Here is an 18,815-nt window from a genome sequence, read left to right on the forward strand (position 1 = left end):
CTGGTCGCCTGGACAGGTTTTCCTGTGTGATGTCATGTATTTAAGCATGCACTTGTGTTGGGTTATTGTCTTTCCTTTGCCGTCAACACTGGTCCACTGATTGGCCCAGTCATCAATTCATCCAATCACTGGCCTCATCACCTTCCCGTTTTGGTCCACGCATCCAGGAATAATGCCCAATCATATTCTGCCTCACCACCATCCCTGATTGGCCCATGCATCTTCTTGACCAATTATACTCTGCCTCGCCCACCTTCCCCGATTGGACCACGCATCCACGTATGACATAGCCAATCATATTCTGCCTCATCATCACCTCCCTCGAGTCATGTCATCCAGTACTTGGCAGCCTGCTCCAGTTTAAAGTCTTGCAAATTGTGTGTGTCTCTGTGTTATATTGAAAGGCACCAGGTAAACTCGGGGTACGCTACACATAATTTGCACACGTACATCATGTAGGGGCCTACGTATACTATGTGTAGATAAATTGTGTTACAATGTTACAAATGCACTCATTTGTAACACGCTGCAAGAGTTGTTTGGTAGCTAGAAAATAGCTAGTAAGGTTTTGTTTGTTCAAAAATCCCACATTAAAACTAGCTAATGGGTCCATAAATCAACTCCATACACCCATTTATATAGGCCGGTCACAATGACTGAGAAATAACCATAAACAAATACAATATGCCTATGGCATAAACATAGGCAAATGTATGCTCGGGGGGTTTTCGTTATGCTAATTACAGCACTTTGATTTGACACCATCAATCCATCCATTTCCCTCCTCTGTTTTACGTGTGCCCCCCAGTATAAGTATACACGTATCACCAGTGGCCTAATACACACCATTCACTGAAAGTCTGCCAGCGTATTTTGCCAATCTTTATATCTGGATATAGCGTTATTGTCCTTTAATCCTAGACTGCCGCCACCTGGGACGACAAGCAACCCTGCAGCAAATCATTGGGCTGCACTGTCAACCAGAGGTTCCACTGGAGACCGCTCTGTGCCACCACAATTCCTAAATGAGACATTTGAGATGAGCAAAAGGCAGAGGCCAGCCCAACAATGGAGGAGAGACTGACTGCTCTAGGGGGCAGTCTCATTCTGGGAGAGTGTATTACAACTGCAGTGCTGGCTTTAGCCACAAGAAATGATGTATATTAATCTAGATCTATAAATGCACACAGTCTCTGTGTGTTCGTATACGTCCGTGATCCACGTAACTTGAGAACCGTATCGCCCCACTGACTCGACACACACGCTCCACACCATCACAGGGAGTGCAGTGTCTGCCCGGTGTGTCGAGTCCGGCGGATAGTCCAGAGTCCAGAAGCAGCACAAAAGCCTCCGCCGGGGATCTTTCTGGACCTGATCACTCCTATATCTCCATATATGGAGCTGGCCTGTTCTGACATCACAATGATTGTTCTGACAACTGCATAGACTCCATATTTGGGTATGCCTGACAAAAAAAACTCCAAATATGGCCCTAAAAAGGGACACGGGCATAATAACTGGGTGGGGCATCGTTCCAAGTAGGCCACCGCTCTAGTATATAATATAATAATGTAAATAAAGTAATATGGTAGACAGTGGTTAGCATGTTACTGTCAGTCTGTCAGTCTGCCACTCTGCGTGGCGCGACATGGCTCTGCTCCCGAACTGAACTGGCATGGATAGAAATAATAAGGTCGACATCCAAATTAGACCTAGCCAAGGTCACTTGAAGAAGACACTTGAAATGGATTTAGCCTAGCTTAGTGGCACAATAAAATAGAACTGATTAAGACTGGGTCGAAGCGTCTGCACCGGTGGCATCTAACATTTTATAAAGGAGATTAATTAATTAATGTTTGAGTGTGTGTGAGGGGCAATAATTAATAATGGCCGTGGATTCTTATCCTGGTATTTGATGACCATAAAATAGCATGTGTGCGCACGCACACGCACACACACACACAAACACACACACACACACACACACACACACACACACACACACACACACAAATAGTTTTACCTCTCCTAAAGTCACATTGATAGAGCAATTTCTATATGCATGCAAGGCAGCACTGAACACATGTCTAAGACAGTATTTGTATGTGTACATTATGCATGTGCATGCATATGTACTGTATGCATGTGTGCATACTGCATTATGTAGGGCACTGGCACCCAACATGCTTCATTAGCATGGCCGCTAGCTGCCTCAGAGCCAATGGGGTGTAGTGTGAATTTGTGTGCGTTTTTCTGCATCAATATGCACACACAGTCACACACGTACGCACGGAAACACATACACACACACACTATGTCCTTGCATGCACTTGATCCTACACATTTGCTTGCACAGTACACATGTCAGATTAGTGAGTGAGTGAGTGAGTGAGTGAGTGATTGTGTGTGTGTCTGTGTGTGTGCGTGCGTGCGTGTGTGTGTGTACCAGTGGGCTCGCTCTCTCTGTGCTGTTTGGCAGGGGGCTCGTCGGTGTCCCAGGGCGTAAGCTGGTTGATGGGCGTCTGTCCCCAGCGCACCCCTGGAGCCAGCAGTAGTCCTGGGGCCTGGTTCTCTCCGGGAGATGCACCCGATATCTGTCGGATGACAAAACAACAGCGACTGCTCAGCAACATCCTTTCCAGAAAAACAACCGTGACCAAAACAGCAACAAGGACCACGGATGGCCCAAGGTGGCCATAGCTGTAAACTGGTGACTGATTTAATTGTCTTACAAATAATTGCGATTGACGATTTAATTGTGCCTTTGGTGTTAAAAAATAATAATAAATAAAACATTTCCTTTAAGGCCTAGTAATCAAAAATTGCAAAGGACAGATATGACAAATAACTTAAATATACGAAGATTTTTTTTTTTAAATAGTAGAAACAGCCGGTAGCGGAAATAGCTTGTACGTAGATCTGCTATTTTCCCCCTGACGATTATGCAAATACAAATGCAATTATCTCAAATAATTGCCATTAGACGACTATGTAATAATTGTGACAGCCCATTGTTGGAATGCAAAAAAAAAAACATTGTACAGAATGAATGAATTAAGAACAGAAAAAGGAAACACTACAGCTGAGAGAACGCAACCAGTTCAATATATAGTTAACAACTGTCTCCTGCGTTGTGACCTTTTACATGACGTGCAATGTAGTGCATCTAAATAGCATCCGCCTGTTCACCAAGGTGTGATTGTCGTTGCATGAACATTAACCCATTCTGACCTGAGATCAGATTCATACGAGGTTTCCACTGGACACACACTGGTCTGATAAACCCATTCTGACCTGAGATCAGATTATAAAACTGTCAGGTCGTTCTTCGATTTTTCAAAAATAGCAGACCTACAAGCTCGTATCGCGCCACTCGGTGGCGCGCTACGAGCTTGTAGATCTGCTATTTTTCAATAGCTAAAGCATAACATGATGCCAACACCAAAATGGGTTCCCGTTCAGAATGGGTTAATACCATTATTTAATGACTCGATTTAACAGAAGTGTTGAATGTAAAGAAATCTTTATTTTGCACTTGGTGTGCACACAGTATATCTGGTGTACTGCATCAAGCTATTGACTCCATCCTTCCCTCCTTGATTGTATCGCGGAGAATTCGAGTGGTACTCGCGTGCTTTTATTATTAACCCATTCTGACCTGAGATCAGATTCATACGAGGTTTCCGCCGGACACACACTGGTCTGATGAACCCATTCTGACCTGAGATCAGATTCTAAAAATGTCAGTCGTTCTTCGATTTTTCAAAAAATAGCAGACCTACAAGCTCGTATCGCGCCACTCGGTGGCGCGATATGAGCTTGTAGATCTGCTATTTTTCAATAGCTAAAGCATAACATGATGCCAACACCAAAATGGGTGCCCGGTCAGAATGGGTTAAACCCGTCTGGAAATCCAAATGTTATGACATTTATAAAAGCTTGGATCGAACGGAAGTGAACTAAGCTGACGGCAAATGCAATATGTGAGATTCCGCCAATAGATCCTTGGTGATACAGTAACAGCATTCTACCGCCACGAATGTACAGACTGGTTCTTCAACTGTAAAAACCCAGGGGGTCATCGCGACTGAGGCAGCCTGATTGATTGATTTACTGTAATAGGCAGTGAGTGATTGCTGATTATACACATAATAGGAGCAAGAAGGACAGCATAAAATTCACCACATTCAGCAGCGTGAGACAGACCCGGAGTCCATGGCTTTCAACACAAGCCACCATTTTCGTAAATATTGACAGCAAATGGATTTCTAGCGTGGGCCACGTTCAGATCAAGATGCGCTCCGTGCAGTGTTTGAATGTCTTTGTTGTACGGTCAATTACACATGGAGAGCATTGAAACAGCTGCTTTGCAGGCAGGTGGGAGGGAGAAATGATAAGAAAAATAAATCCCATTCCATTAAAATAGAAAATAAAGTCACAGTAGCAATGTGCAAGTGCAAATCCAACTCCACAAAACCAAACTTAGTTTCTTAAACCAAGTCAGGTGAACCCAGAAAGACATCAATTTCTTTCCCCCCTCTGGTACGGGCATGAGAAATGTTATCAGGCCAGCCACAGAATGATGAAAACACAGGGTCAATCACCATTGGACCCCACAGCCCACAGCAATATGCTCTCCACCCTTTCTCCAGCGAGGACGCTTGGCCTAAGAGCCAGGCCCAGGAAAAGGGGCAGAGCTGAGGCTCCACCCTTTGCTGGCTCACCCCCCAGCCTGCCCTCCGAGTTAATGGAAAAGACCTGGTCAACCCACCTCTGTCTGGCATGTCTGCATCCCCCCTAACCCCTTCCGATGCTTCCATCCATCCCGGCCATCCCTCAATTTCATTATCCTCTCTGACCTGGCCGTGCGACTTCATCATGCATTCCATTGACAAGAGCACAGCCACACCTCCTGCTCACACCAACGCTCCACAACACGACATGTCCCAAAGCCAACAACACGCAAACTCTGTGCTTCATTCCTATACATCCCCATTGTTAACTTCAAACTCAATTTTAATCATGTTTACGCCCGTCCTCCTTGGTTCTGTTAACTGCTATAGCCCTTCTAATGCGTGAGGGGGTCGTGTTTATTCAATAACCTTTTTTACTTATTTGATTTATTAATTTTAAAAATATTATAATATATATATTATATATATATATTATGTTTTAATAATAAAATGTGTGTGTAATAAAATAAATGTGTGTCTGTGTTACGCAATGTTTGTGTATACACAAACACTCAAGATTGTCCATTCATTGTCATTTAATGTTTGCGTTAGGACAAAATTCGGGTTACACACACCCAAAAGCTGGACATAGGAACCCTCAAAAAATGTAAAAACAAATTGAAAGAACACGGTGCACTCACACATTAGAAGGCCAATATCAGTCACCAGAACCCAATGGCAGGTGTTTTCAATGAATCCATCATGGTTAAAATGGAGTTTGAAGTTACAACAATGGGTTTATATAGGAATTTATAGTGCCAGAGAGAGAGAGAGTAGTGAGTGATAGATTGGGGGGTGGGGGGCATTCCTAGGCGGCTGCCGCGTTTAACTGACAGGCCAGAGCTTTATGTCCAGCACAACCTGTCTACTTCAGACAAGAGAATGCTGAAATAAATGGTTTAGGCGGGCTCCCCTACCAAACACCCCTGGGTGGCTCAATACCTCAGAGAGGCAGCTCTAGAAGATTGGGAGGTAGAATTTGGACTTCTTTTCTTTCTCCGATGCGCATAGCGTACTCACTGCAACCATTTCCCACCAACTTAATGAGCACTCTGCGTCCGACCACCACCGCATTTCTTCACCAACCTCACTCCACCTCTCCATGCCGGGGCACAGCCAATTCCTCATTACCTTGCTCCTTAGCCCCCCCAGGGAGGAAAAAAAAAAACCCTCGTCTCTACTAAAATGTCAATGCATCTGTAGAGGGTTTTACTGCACTAAGGCGGGGACATAAAAAATTAAAATAAAACAGGAGATGGTTTCCATTCTTTGCCATCACAATGACAGCCTATAGTATCCAGCCAGGCCCGGGAACAATCCAAAAATGATCAAGGTTAGATAGGGGAAAAATGTACGCACACACGCACACATATGCACGAACACACACACACATATGCACGAGCACACACACACACATATGCACGAACACACACACACACACACACACACACACACACACACACACACACACACACAGGCACACACACTCATGAACAGGCGGCACACATGCACAACATGTTTATTAACACGCTAGAAATGCAGGCAGTGTGTTACAGCACGGTACACTGGTACAGTACTACTGTAGGTGCTGGAGCAGCCATCTTTCTGCATGACATCCTCTCATACTTTTACCCCACCCCCCACCCCCCCCCCCCTTTCACCAACCTGTGCCCACACTCCATCACCCTCACCCACCAATTTTCGCCAGCCAGCAGAGAGTTTCCTCTGACTAAACAAAAATCACACTGGAGGAGGAGGAGGAGGAGGAGGAAGAGAGACGGAGGAGGGCAGCCAGAACATTTATTTATTTTCGGGAGGGGTGCCAAGTCGCTATGCAGCTGTTGTCAAGCGAGTTGGGGATGTTTTATATTTATTGTATGGAACGGTTTTCTATGGTACGCCTGGCTGTGTCACAAAGCCACAGAACAACGCACACACACAATGCCCACACATAAACAGCGGCATAAAATGCATCCACACGCATAATACAGCCATCCTGCAGTTCATGCACTCCTCATATAACCCCCGTGCTCTCTCTCTGGGGTATATGCACACTCAGAAAAAATACATGCATTTTAAATTTGCATTCATGCGTGCCACATCATATGACTTTTGACATACTGTATAATAGCTCACAATAAAGAAGATATATATTTAATATAAGGATTGCTCATGTTCAACCATGAATGAATTCAACCGCATGCGCACGCACACACACACACGCACACACACACACACAAGCCTCAAGCTGCACTTAACCCATTCTGACCGGGCACCGATTTTGGTGTTGGCATCATTTTATGCTTTAGCTATTGAAAAATAGCAGATCTACAAGCTCATATCGCGCCACCGAGTGGCGCGATATGAGCTTGTAGGTCTGCTATTTTTGAAAAATCGAAGAACGACTGACATAGAAACATAGCTTTTTCAGAAAACTGTCAGGATGTAGAAGACGTTTATAGAATCTGATCTCAGGTCAGAATGGGTTAATCATGGTTAGAAATGGCTGGCATTCTGCGCAACTGCACACAATTCACCATTTCCCTGTCTTTCTGCATCATAATAAAGGCCTATTATTGCCCGAGGCACCGAAAGAAAAGTGTGGAAAAACACTGGGACGGGAAAGAGACCCGACGGGTTCAGTCTGTCTGTGGACCAGAATCAGCAGAACGTCTACAGCCCGTCTGTCTGGTGGCTTTAGAACGAAGCCATTAGAGGTTGTTTCTAAAAGATAGAATGGGCTTCGGTGCTTTGTCTGGCCATGTCAGACTGCTGCATGGCACAGCCAACACCGTCGCTGACACCAGGGGACATCCATTCACACTGACCCAGACATACACGCACACACCCAGTCACCCACCCACACTCTCTCTCACACACACACACAAATGTCTCATTCTTCACAAATAGTGTGCTAGTACAGTCATATATATGCCGAGCTGAAATAAAGCATGCCACCCATCTCCCTCTGAAATGTTGTGCGCGCGCGCGCACTCACGCACGCACGCACGCACACACGCACGCACGCACACGCACACGCAAAAGGTCCTATCCTATCTATTTCCCAGCCTGCTGAATATAGGAAGAAGGGTGCGGCCGCATAACCCCGGCACAGAACGCGAGAGATGAAAATGAAGACACATCAGGTCTTGATGGAATGCTCGTCCGCCTCCGAATGGGCAGCGGAGACAGTGCGATCATACCGACCGTCATGTCAGCTATTCTCTATGACACGGCCACAAGGCTGACAAGGCTGTCACCGTGCGGACTCCTCCCGACATCGACCAATGACAAGGCAGCGATATTGTGCCTAGCGAAGCCCAAATAAAGCTCCCGGGCCGCCATCTGCCATGCGTTACGTGTCTGGGCGGGGGGGGTCGTCGGGGGGGGTCGTCTGTTACCTGTCACATGGTGATCAGGAGCCCCGTGTTCTGATTCCTGTGAGACAACCCCGGTCTATACACAAACAGCAACAACAAGACGCTGCTCAACACTTTATTTGCTGGTGGAGCGAGGTGTGTGTGTGTGTGTGTGTGTGTGTGTGTGTGTGTGTGTGTGTGTGTGTGTGTGTGTGTGTGTGTGTGTGTGTGTGTGTGTGTGTGTGTGTGTGACCATTTCGAAGGTCAGACAATGTAATGGCAGTTTAATGGCAGACAGAGGAGGTGCCTTTGAGGGCAACAACAACGTTACAGCACACACTGATCAGATCAACAAACAAACCACTGTGAGATTTAATAACAAAATGAGAACGCGGTATAGAGAATGACCGAGAGAGATGAAGAAAGAGAGAGAGAGACAATTGAGGGCAGATCAGAGGGCCTGAGACAGGGTGAGAGAAAATACACACACACACAGACAGTCGCGAGCGCGCACACACTTATCTGTCCTCTATCTTTCACATACTGTATTCAGTACAAACACACGTTCGCGCACACACACAGGTCAGCCACGATGCCCCTGTCAAAAGATAATCTCATGAAATGTCATTAAGAGAGCTGGCGGACACAATGAGACGGCAGTGTGTGTGTGTGTGTGTGTGTGTGTGTGTGTGTGTGTGTGTGTGTGTGTGTGTGTGTGTGAGGTACAGCTACAGCAGTTCATTATGTTCTGCCTCTTAAGGCTCGATGTTCCAACGACAGCACGCCGCAGAAAGCTCTTCACAGAGAGGAGAGCCACAGGCTCGTTTCACTGCCTCTGCCGACGCCTCTCCACTGGCACGCCAAATCGAACAGGGCTTTTAATGCCGGTTAAAATCTTCCTCTAGATATGGTTTATATCAATTAAAATCTCAAAAGCCAAGTGGATGCACCGTCCGGACGCGGTGCCGGGATATTCCAAGCGGCGTGACGCGCACGGCTCCCATTACGGTTCAATTTTAAAAAGGCGTCCGAGAAACGGCACCTCGGCAATCAGCGAGCCATCTCTCTGGGGGGAAAACGCCTGTACACAAATTCAATCCTAATCAAAATTTCAATAACGGCAGCAGTCGCCATGCCCGGCTGTAATGCGTGCGCTGCAAGAATAATATCACATTGTAATTCCACACCATGGACAAATCATAAGGAACAGTATGGGCGGTGAAAGGAAATGAAATTCTACCCCAGCAGAATGGCTTTTTCTTCTTCCCTGTGGCCAAGCATGGACAGACACAAGAGTTTGGCTGAAATGTGGAAGGAGCTAATGCCTTTTTCTTTCCTCTCTGGCAAGAGACTGCGTTAGAGAATGAATGGCAGCGAGGGGAGGTGGGAGAGATTGAGAGGCAGCCAGAGACAGAGCCATCCATCATATAGCCTTGTATCATTTTCTTTGACACATCATTTTCAGCTTTTCTATAAAAGATTAAAAAAAAATATAGAAAAGAGCCACTTCCCTTCTCCCCTACCACGACAAACGGTGCACAAATTTACGGATGTTAAAAAAAATAAAAAAATAAGGCGAACTATCTCTTCCTCTCGCCGTTTTCTTTTCGAAAACGTTATGCACTTACTGTATGCGGATGCCTTCTTGCCATGGGAGCGTGCTGACACTTAAGTGTGAGGTGAATTTGTTCTGGACTCCCATCATGGAGGAGGTGAATGGCTGAGTCGGTGCATGGGGCTGCTGTGTCCAATCTATTAGACTGGAGCATAGCAGAGCATCCCACGGGTAAACAAAGGGAGCTACTTTGCCATATTTGGCAGCCATCTTAAGACGCAGCGGCGTTCCAACATGGCGAGCGAGCCGTGTGGTGCCATTGGGTAGGGATGGTAAACAGAAGGACCACTGGAGAGGGATATAAGAAGAAACCGAGGTAATATTTCTATCTTAATGACGTTTATCAAATGCAAACCAATACAGCAAGCATGCGTGTCCAGCCGCGCATTGTGATACGTATACAATGCGGCTCCGTTTCATTGCGCATTTACCGGCAAGCATTCTGCATATATGGCATTTGAGCATTGTGCATGCTGTATCAAAAAAAACTGCATGGCCAAATGACACACTTATGAATTCATGAACCAATTATTAATTGAAAAACGCAACGCATAGCTGTGAAAAACTGACAAGCCTGACAAGTTGATAGGCACGGCTTGCGTTCAAGTTTTGACAACGCGGCAGTATTCTTCCCTTTGCCTCGCCTTTTGTCTTCACAATGATCAAAGAGAAACCAAGTCAAAGTGACGCGTTCTCAGGCAATGGGGAATCTCTTCTGGAACAGGACATGTTGACAGAAGTGAAACATCAAGCGATATCCATCCAGAAGAGGTCGCCAACATTGGCTGTTCTAAATCAGTCCCACAACCCAGATCTGCACAACATTTCAATTTACAATGGACCCTTTTCATATGTACGGCATGTGAACGTTTGACCCTTGTTCTTTGTTTAACTTGAACCTTAGCTGTCCCTATTCTAACATCATGGGAAAACAGCAGATCTACAAGCTCACAACACGCCTCTCGAAATCAACCGTACGTTCTCATTGTCCTCATCACTTGAAGCAAGTGAAGCTGACTAACAGGGCTCTGGTAACACTGTTCACATTACTTCACATAAACATTGACTCACAACACGTGTCAGATCTGCTATTTTCAGTGAAGATATTTAGTGTAGGACTAAAGCTGAAAGGGGCCTAGGATTCAGCCCTGCATGGGGTCAACTAAGTGTATAGTTTTAAGTGGCTAAAGAGATGTTTCACTTTAAAAACACTTATGGGGTCATTTTAACGTCTAGTCTGGCTTTTGTGTGCACTGACTGCACTCCATAGTTTTGAAGTTGCTCGGGTCAATATTTAGATATTTGATATTCATTTTATGAGACACTTCTAATATAAACCCATTGAAAAAACATTCTGGTTCTGGTGACCGATAATGTCCTGCTAATGAGTGAGGGGGCTGTGTTTACTTTTGTTTCTAATGTGATTTTCTTTTGTATGATGAAAATGTAAATAAACACTAAACACAACAAGTGTATACTTTATAGGGGTGTATTTGTTTCTAATATCTGATATTGTGTCCTACTCCTAATTTCCGATACCGATATATGCAGGCTGTTTCGCCAAAAGGCTGTGTGTGTGTGTGTGTGTGTGTGTGTGTGTGTGTGTGTGTGTTAAGGCTGTCCCCGAACATTCATGGTTCGAACCTTTGCTCGTTAGGGTTGGCACTCGAATCTAAATGGAATTGAACCATTCGTTTTTGTTGTTTTTATTAATAATCAGGGGGGCACACAACCGATGTGCCAGTGAGTGCGCATACGTCGTCAAAATGTTTTCTGAGCATAGATCAAAGGCATGCAAGGTGCATTTGCGCACCAACAGCTGAGACAGTTATGTAGAGAAATCTGACAGGCATTCAAAAGGAACTCAAATGTGATGTTAATGTCCTGTAAGTAGACTTAGAAATAAAACTAGTGTTGACTAATCATTACATGTCGCTTTGAAGAGGAAGTTATGCAAAGGGAGTCCGTTTCAGTTGTAAACAAGCTACTATGACACTTTCCCAAAAGTTACGTGCAGTAATCCTGGTCTCTAAACTACCTCCCCCTGGCCAGCCGGGGCGCCTGATGGAGGGGAAAGGAACCGGTCGGAATAACGTGTTCCTAACACGCACTACGTCAAGCCGTGGAAATTCCCCCCCGTCAGGAGAAAAGAAACAGCTTGGACTCCTCATGCATAGAAGGAAGCATGAGGTCAGTCCGCCGCCCCCCCCCCAAGTTGGCAGAGGAAGTGTAGTGCCCAGGAATACATTAGATAATTGACACTGGGTGGAAAAAAAATGGGTTGCAAAAATCGTGGGATAAAAAAAAATATATAAGGAACAAAGAAAGAGAACTTCTGGTGCACCATGCACCACACTACGAAATACAGACTCCATAATTCCCCATGTAGCCCCGGGCCAAACGACTGAAGGGGAACGGACTGCACTTCCACTGAAATCCCAGCTAAGACGGTCCGACAGCTGAGCAAGCTACCGGCTCAGTGCACGGCTGCACGGAGTGTTCCGGAAAACAGGAGCGTGACTGTTGGGGCGTGGCCGACAGGCTCCAGTGAGGAAGCTAGGCCCGGACCCCCCCCCCCCCCCCCCCCCCGTCTAATATCCCATGAGTGCTCCGAGGTTGCAGTGCGTGCCCTCCAACACTAACTCAAACCCTGCCTCCACTCGGTCTCCCTTTTCTCTCGCAGATAAGTGGCGGTCTTGTACTGGACAGTGGACACAGACACACAGGGGCCGGGCTGAGATAGTAATCTTCTGGACATGATTCATCCCCAACGCTAAGGGGAGGCAACCGCGCCACGCGTGGTCGCTGGCTTGTTCCCAGTGAGATTGAATGTTGATTGGACGTGGGAGCTGTGGCGACTTCCCAGTGTCACAGTAACACCTCCCAGCGGAGGGTGTCTGGACGCCGTGCTGCCCTTCATCGTCACCTGCCAAGGGCCAATGAGAGACAGAGGTCTACAGGGCCTTGACCTTGGCTGATGGCGAGGCCAGCGCTTAGGGAACAGAAATGTCCACTCCCTGTCACGGTAGCAGCCACTGGGACAGTGTGTGGGGCTTGTCTGTGGTTAGAAATTGTGTGTGTGTGTGTGTGTGTGTGTGTGTGTGTGTGTGTGTGTGTGTGTGTGTGTGTGTGTGTGTGTGTGTGTGTGTGTGTGTGTGTGTGTGTGTGTGTGTGCATGCACGTGCGTGTGTGCGTCTGTCTGTGTGTGTATTGAATTAACGGTAACTGGGCATATAGCCATTTAGAGCTAAATAATAAATTGGGTTCATATTGATATTGCAATATGAAAGAACACAATATCTGTCTTGGCAATAATGTAATAGGAATTTTACAAATTCATTTTAGAAAGCGCTCAGTCACTTAGTGAAATATTTCCTGGCATATAATGCCTATCATACACACATAAATAGGTCTCCTGCATGGAATCAGGTCACCAGTTTCATAGTTTTACAGCATAGCTGCTAAATGCATTGCCACATTTAATACCATTATTGTATTGCGGCTGCTGAAAATATAAAGTAATTAAAACTATACTGAACTTGGCCTGTGCCGCGGCTGAGCGGTCCAGGCACCTATAGGCCGGTAATCCAGCCTGACGGCGTGCTGCAGGTTCGAGTCCCGAGCCCGTCTGCCTTTGCCGCATGTCTCCCCCCCCTTTCCTGTCACATTACTGTTCCCCATCAAATAAATGCAACAAAAAAAAAAAAGGCAAAAAAAGCCATAAAACATATCTTTAAAAAAATAACTATCCTGAACTTCTGGTTGTGCATATTGTGAAATAAGGGCTGTATTTGTAAAAACAGAGTGGGGACACTTAACTACAAAATATTGAAAATAGCCTACCGGGCATCTAGAAACTCAGTGTGTTGCGTGGTGCAATGTGAGCTTGTAGATCTGCTACCTTTGTGGGACTGTTTAATAAAGCATAAAGCAATTGGCAAGTTTGCCCAAAATAGGGATGCCAGGGTGTGGTTAACATACTGTACAATTTTAAGTTAAAGGTATATTCAGTGATTTCACTTAATTCAAATATCACTTATTTTTTTGTTTTGTTGTGATAATCCTCCCTACTATAGAGTGTGCTGGCCATATAAGGAGTTCCTCCCTGTCCCCAGTTAACCCCTGGGGGTCAAAAAACCTTAGGTTTCGTTTTTGACTCTCTATCCTGATTGGACGAAAGGCTGGGTCCCACAGCCAAAAACGAAACCTTTTTTGAGTGAAATCACTGAATATACCTTTAACTGTTGTTAAATTCTGATATTATCAAAACATATATCAAACATATCAGGAAATGCATGTAAATGGTGCATTTACATTCATTTTACAGTATTCAACGCCTCTCTCTAAAGCTCTTTACAATAAACTTCAAGAGTAACCCAGGGGATGCCTGGAATCGAACCAGACTAAGCCTTACGATTCCCAAGCCAACGCTTTACCTCCCGAGCTACAGCCGCTACACTGTATTTAATTCAGTCGCAGAAGCAACACAAATATATCTGCGCAGCTACTGAGGCAAAAATAGACAACATCACTCCATTCAGTTTCAGCAGCACTATTACTATTGACTTTTCATCAAAACACAGCTCTAACAAGTTCAACTAACAAGGCATTGTGTTGACTAACTGAGGGATAAAGATTGTCACAATATGAATACATTTGCTCTACTGACTCAATTTAAAGTCCAGAGATTAGTTTTTTGTGGGAGTAAAAAAAAAGATCAAAGGCAATTTATTCTGAGTGTAACATTGTATTGTGTAAAGAAAAGAGAAAACTCTATAAGCAAACAAAGAAACAGCATGCAAGCAGGAAAAGCTCCAAGCGTCCAATCAGTCACATCTGTGCCCTCTTTTCATCCTGGCTCTATTGACTCTCTCTCTGCCAATCAACAGGGCTCAAAATAACATTTGTCCACATCATGCCAAGAACACCCCAGGTCGCATAGAATCCTATCACTCAGGTACCTTCCCATCACTCAGGTACCTTCTCCTTCTGACACACAGTATACGGCTGCAACTACATATTATTTTCTATCAAAGTATTCTATCAGTTATCTTTTTGATTAATTAATTTGAGAAACACAGACAAGCACTATTACTGTATAGTTATAATATATATCATTGTCAGGTGGAAACGTCATATGTCCAAAACGGTTGGACATTTCAGGATTCAAATAAGAAGAAATAGCAAAAACAGCAGCTTGTAGATCTGCCATTTTTGATACTTTTGTGTGACGCTGTAGTATGATCAAGTACATTAAAGAGTGTTAAGCACTAAACATATGGAGATAATCGGTTTCTGCCCGAGAGGAACAATATGTTGCGTTGCAGCTGGTCAAGATGCCATGTCTCACTGCATGTAGTCAAACATGAATGGAAACCTGACAGAAATCTAAGATAAACCTGAGAAAGATGAGAAAGATAAAGATAAGATAAGCCTGTATTGATCCCATTCAATGCAGGTGTCATAGCAGTGACAGCAGTAAGGAAACACAGGAGAGACAGGTAATAAAAATGAAGATACTTGACAACTGGTACACATACATATCTACAATGTGTCACTGAATGAATAATCTCATTAAAATTGAGAAGGCTATTATGCCTAAATAATTCAAAAGCTGTCAGGTTCTCCTTAACTCAATTTCGGATTCACGAATCAAGAAGACGGCTTTACTTGTCATTCACTCATACAAGTATATGAAACTCTGATAAAAGTGTTTATGTGATTGTCACAATTTCAACAAGGATTGGAGTTCATTGTGACCCAGTGATGTAAATATGTTTTCAATGTTAACGGGGTCCCGGGACCCAGGGGTGGCCTTTTAGATGGTCCCAGGGACATTTTATGAGTCTTATTTCAACAACGTTAAGAGTACAGTATTGCATCCCGGGACCCCCACATGAGTGTGTCCTCTCTCAATTTAGTGAGTCTAAGGATGCAGGATATTTGCATCACTGGTCAGTGACCTAGGTTACTTTGATATTCGACACCGCACACACAACTATACGCTAATGTACAATATTGGAATATGATGGAAGGACCAATACACTAGAGGTTTGCACTCTAGGCTTGAACTAAGTATTGCCCTTAATATCTGTTGTAAGATTGGCATATCAGTGTGCATGTAAATGCCCTCAAGTACAGCAGAGCAGTCTGCTAGAATCTACTCCCCGATATGCCAGTGCCGTAATGTCCTATAGCATTATGTGAGTCTTTCAAGTCCATTTCATTAATCAAGGGGCCGATTCAAAATGCAAGAGCTAGACTTCTACTAAAAACAAGAAAGAGATCCTGTATCTGCAACAAACAAAAGAAGTGGTTTTCACAACCTCCTCGTTGTATACAAAGCAGACAATGTGCTAGCACCCTCCTACATCTCTCAGTTCCGTTAATACGTCCTTTTAGGTCCATTGTATTAACGGAGGGGAAAAAGCAAGACATCTCTTCTCTCGTTTCATCGCACTCCTGTTTTAGCACAAGCTGATGATTTCCATCCACATCCTCCTCGTTGTATACAAAGCAGTCGACGTCCTATCTGAATCACATCATGCTACTACTAGCAGGCAGCCGCATTGAATATTCACACCATTTGCTACAGTATATAAATTATAAAACACCCAATCGAATGAATTTGGTGACTTCCATTCGTTTATTTGTGATAACAACCTGATCTGGCTACACCAGTTTATGATTATATGCCACAAAAGTCTGATTACAGATTGATATGCACCCACCGCATAGATCACAAGAAGTGGACTGATGCATGATAGAGTTGGATCTTTATCAATGACCAATGCCCCAGCTGGCCACTGTGTAAACGCTTTATTCATGCTCTGCAGGAGCCACCGTATACGTTACACACACGCACGAGCACATGCGTGCGCAGTGCGCACACTGTACAGCTTCTCCCACTTGCTGGATTAGTAAAATAAAGTTTATTCAAGGTTAAAGGGACACTTCACCCTTTTTGCAAAAAAAGATATGTTAATGACGTTTAGAAGCTTTAGAACACTTTCCTGGGGGGCTTTATGTATGTAATATGTGGTTTTAGATATTTTAGATTGTAGCAGTGAGCCTGTTGTCTCTGATGTCATGGACACTGGGCTCACTTCCTTCCTGGACTACATGTTGTCTCAGTAAGACAGCTCTCCCCCTATCCGCAAGGAGGAGCAGTGCACCAAAGAATTATGGGAATTGTAGTCCAGGAAGGTAGTGAGACCAGTGTCCATGACATCAGAGACAACAGGCTCACTGCTACAATCTAAAATAACTAAAACCACATATTACACACATAAATACCACCAGGAAAGTGATCTAAAGCTTCTAAACGTCATTAACATATATTTTTTTGCAAAAAGGGTGAAGTGTCCCTTTAACAACGTGCCAACACAAAATTGATCATGTCAGATGCACTGAACCACTTAGTCTCAAAAATGTTACACATTTCTAAAACAACCAATGTACAACAAATGCAACACATTTGTATGCCCAAAATTGGAACACCAGGGGGTGGTTAAAGAGCTTACCGCCACCCAAATATGAATAAACACTAATTCTATTTTAATCACTGGAATGTGTCTCTGGTACTGTATTAAACAGGAAAATAGCCTACAAGCTGTGCCTTTATCAAAAAATATAATGCACTCTGCGGAGGCAACTTGGCATCCACGATTCCACGGCATGTATTATTTTTCAATAACGCAGACCTTCGGAGATGATTATCCCCTACAGTACTTCTGTGTCGTTGCTGACGGCACTGGTTCTTTTCTCGGTCGAGTGGCTCTCCATATTGTCACTGCAGTTTATCTCTTAAAATCTAATAATGTGCTTTGATGTGCTCGCTTCACTGCTGGTACAATAAAACTGCAGTCTTAGACTGTAGTTCTAAAGTGCTGAGGGCAAGGGGTGTGTTGTTGACCTTGTGGATAAAAAAAGAACAAAAATCGTAAAACATGACACAGAAATCAGAACAGAAAAGAGTGTCAATCAAATCAAAACACCCGGAGGCTCCATGAGTATTTCAATCAAAAACGCACAATGAAGACCTACTGCAGAATGATAACAGTACTGTATGTCATATAGGCTGCTGTCGATCTCCCATTTCTCACTGTTTTTGAGTGGTGCAACCACTGTCCCTGGCTGTGTCCGAGCACGAAAATAGCGGTATAGCGTTTGTTCACCACCAAATGTCACTGTTGCACAGCCTAACACACAGACACACACAGGCCAGGGAGGAGGGCTTGTACAGTACAGTACAGTACAGTACAGTACAACTCACTTCAGATGGGTCTGATTTTTACTTTTTAGTACTTTTTCTTCTACAGTACTTTGTAACTGCATACAAGCACCAGTGATCACTGAGGTTGTCATATCTGACTAACTAAAACGGAACTAACTGAAATAAAATAAAACTACAGAAAAATGTTTTCAGTCTGTCAATTTGGCCAAACCATCAACACAACAAGCATGAGTATAGGCATTGGTGCACTAGTCACAAGTACTTTGCAAAATACTATGTGGGTGTGTGTCCACTTTTTGAGTGGTGCAACCACTCCTATAGACAGCTATGTGTGTCCCTGGGTCTGTCCCTGGCTGGCTGGCTCCGAGCACGAAACTCCCTCTCTCTCACACTCTCACACACACACACACACACACACACACACACACACACACACACACACACAGGGTGTTACAGTACAGTGACCCCCACACGGCACATTTCTCGCCGGAACCGAGCCGGCACCCTGGCCGCGTTCCTGTGGGTCTGGAACTTCCGGGGACCCCCCCCCCGGGGACCCCCCCCGGGGACCCCCACACGGAGTTGCACCACTCACTTCACACGGGTGTGATTTTCTTTTCTTAATTCACTCTAGGGTGGTAGTAGAAATGGGAGGAGACACATCAGTGAGGCACTCTTGTTCAGTTCACAACGCCAGCGGTTTTCCTTCTCTTCCACAGTCCAGCCCAGACATCTAAATTGTATGCCTGGTATTGTATCTCTTTTTAAGCCTACCAGTGTCCAAACTCACGTGGGTGTTGAGCCCAACCCCTCTCCCCTCCCCTTCCCCAAGCTTCCTCCAGCAGCACTGTGGTCCAAAACCAAAAACTACT

The 18,815-nt window shown here is 44.6% G+C and overlaps 2 protein-coding genes across 2 annotated transcripts in view; one reads left to right on the top strand and one right to left on the bottom strand.

The window, feature by feature from the left end:
• Positions 1–18,815, top strand: part of atad2b (ATPase family AAA domain containing 2B) — a 636,500-nt gene that overhangs the window by 397,154 nt on the left and 220,531 nt on the right. The window lies entirely within an intron of this gene.
• klhl29 (kelch like family member 29) overlaps positions 1–18,815 on the bottom strand; it is a 343,820-nt gene that overhangs the window by 169,897 nt on the left and 155,108 nt on the right. Inside the window, 1 exon segment of the mRNA XM_083791051.1 lies at positions 2,447–2,594. Within this exon segment, the coding sequence (XP_083647177.1) occupies positions 2,447–2,594 (148 nt within the window).

Source organism: Protomyctophum parallelum, assembly GCF_964188405.1.
Source record: "Protomyctophum parallelum genome assembly, chromosome: 19".
Lineage (NCBI taxonomy): Eukaryota > Metazoa > Chordata > Actinopteri > Myctophiformes > Myctophidae > Protomyctophum > Protomyctophum parallelum.